General features: G+C 33.2%; 1 protein-coding gene across 1 annotated transcript in view; it reads left to right on the top strand.

Moving 5' to 3' along the window:
• Positions 1 to 2,075, top strand: part of LOC106876157 (uncharacterized) — a 183,111-nt gene that overhangs the window by 25,693 nt on the left and 155,343 nt on the right. Inside the window, exons 15-16 of the mRNA XM_052969507.1 lie at positions 125 to 298; positions 1,246 to 1,419. Of these exons, the coding sequence (XP_052825467.1) occupies positions 125 to 298; positions 1,246 to 1,419 (348 nt within the window). The remainder of the gene's footprint in view (positions 1 to 124; positions 299 to 1,245; positions 1,420 to 2,075) is intronic.

The raw sequence follows: 2,075 nt of genomic DNA, 5'->3' as shown, positions 1-2,075 counted from the left end.
TGTGTGTGTGTGTGTGTGTGTGTGTGTGTGTGTGTGTGTGTACTACTCTACGCAATAAAACCTTTATTCTTAAAATTTCCAAATAAGTCATATGAGACATAAGCCTAATATTTCTGTTTACTAGGAGCAAAAACCCCTGAAACTTTACGCGATGAAATAAAATCTGCGGTTAGACTGAAAGATAAAAATGCTCTGAGAAGGCTCATTGATGAATCAGAGAAATGTGCATATCCAGAGGTTGCCGGTGATCTACGAAGAGCTAGAGATACACTGCAAAGTCTCGGAGGAGGTCGTGGAGGTTTGATATTGAAATATTTAGCTGCATGAATTAACATGAGTATCTCATTATATGCGCTTCTAAATAGTTGCCAAAATAATTGGGTTGTTTTCTTTAAGTAGATTCATTGTTTTGGCAATAAAATTTTGTTTCTATGTATATTGTGACTGAAATAGGCTCTGACATTCACTAATCTATCAAATAATGTAGTTGTCATAAACAATTATAGAACTGTGTGGAAATGGTTATGCAGAGTTCAATACGGTTTCCGTTTCAGTCATTTTCTTCTTTTCAAAGCATTGAAAATAGAAATATGCAGACGGTGAAATCTTAAGTGATAAGTATTTGCGAAAATGCAGTATACACTTAAGGAATTAAGTGTTTTGCGTATCATAGGATATGTACAAACTAGTGGTTGAATCGAGAACCGAGCGTGAAAAGCAATATACTCAAAGATTTAGTTATTCTTTGTTGAGAGAGATATTTGGGACATACCCAATTGCACTCACTTTCACTTTCACTCTCTTCTAATATCAACATTTTATCCTTATTGATACATCTTAATTGTCTCTGTTTCAGTTGATGAGTCTTTATAATTGTTCATACATTTTTCCTACCGAAATTTTATCTCGGATTCATATAACATGGAAGATCCATCTCAGGCACATCAAGTTCCTTATTCGTTTATTAGTACGTTTGGTCATTAGTCTGCTCAGTCAGAGTTGATGTGGGGATTAGCAACAGCAGCCTTGTACTAGACGTTATTCTCTTTCTTTTATAATAACTTACAATATAATAAAAACTATGTAGAAATGCAATGTAAGAGGTTGCCTTGTTTGCTATTGGATTTATCATATTTATTTAAAACAATCACATAATTACTTTAGTCTATAAGTCTAAATTAGCTGTTGAGTATAAAATTCTTCATACGATTATATGATGTCACTATCCTTTATTTTGATTACCAGGAAGTCTAACTCCAGATGACCTTCGTAAGATTTTACAGAATGCTGTTGCACAAAAAGATAAACCTGTAATACAAAGGGCAATTAGTAAATGCATTGCAGTTGGTATGCCAGAACTTGACAATGATATTCTTCAAGCTAGAAAAACGTTGGATATACTCAAAGGAACTTCGGGAGGTTAGCCAAATTTGAAAATCCAAAGCAATTTACTGAATTTTCCAGAAATTGATCACAGAAATATACAAATGACCACCCCCCACGCACGCACATACACACACACACACACACAGAGAAATGTGTATACGTGTGTATATATATATATTTATATAAATATATGTGCACACACAAATGCGTATACATGTGTATTTATATATTTATATAAATATATATGTAGGTAGGTTTATGAATTCATTTTGCAAGATTCTTGATGTGAAATCGTGTGTTGCAACAGGTATTGTTGCATGTCGGGATAGTTGTTTTCTTTTTTTGTTGCCAGATAAAGAAATAAACACACGCACTATATATTTTTTCCACTTCATTCTCTGAATGGAGTAAGTGGAGTAAGAGCACACACGAAAAGGAAACGTGTCGGTGAAGAAGTCACAGGTGTGTGACGAAAGATTTCCGAACAATGGGCATGAGTTGAAATAATAAGATAAGAACAGCAATAAACAAGTGAAGAGAAAATATATAGTGCGTGTGTTTATTTGGCAAAAAAAAAAAAATGACCGTCCCGAAATACAACAATATATATAGGTATATATGCATGTATACGCGCGCATACATACATACATACATACATACATATATATATATATATATATATATATATA

Source organism: Octopus bimaculoides, chromosome 7 (genome assembly GCF_001194135.2).
Source record: "Octopus bimaculoides isolate UCB-OBI-ISO-001 chromosome 7, ASM119413v2, whole genome shotgun sequence".
In the NCBI taxonomy this organism is placed as follows: Eukaryota; Metazoa; Mollusca; class Cephalopoda; order Octopoda; family Octopodidae; genus Octopus; species Octopus bimaculoides.
The sequence above is the reverse complement of the archived record's forward strand: the minus strand, read 5'-3'. Positions and strand labels throughout refer to the sequence as shown.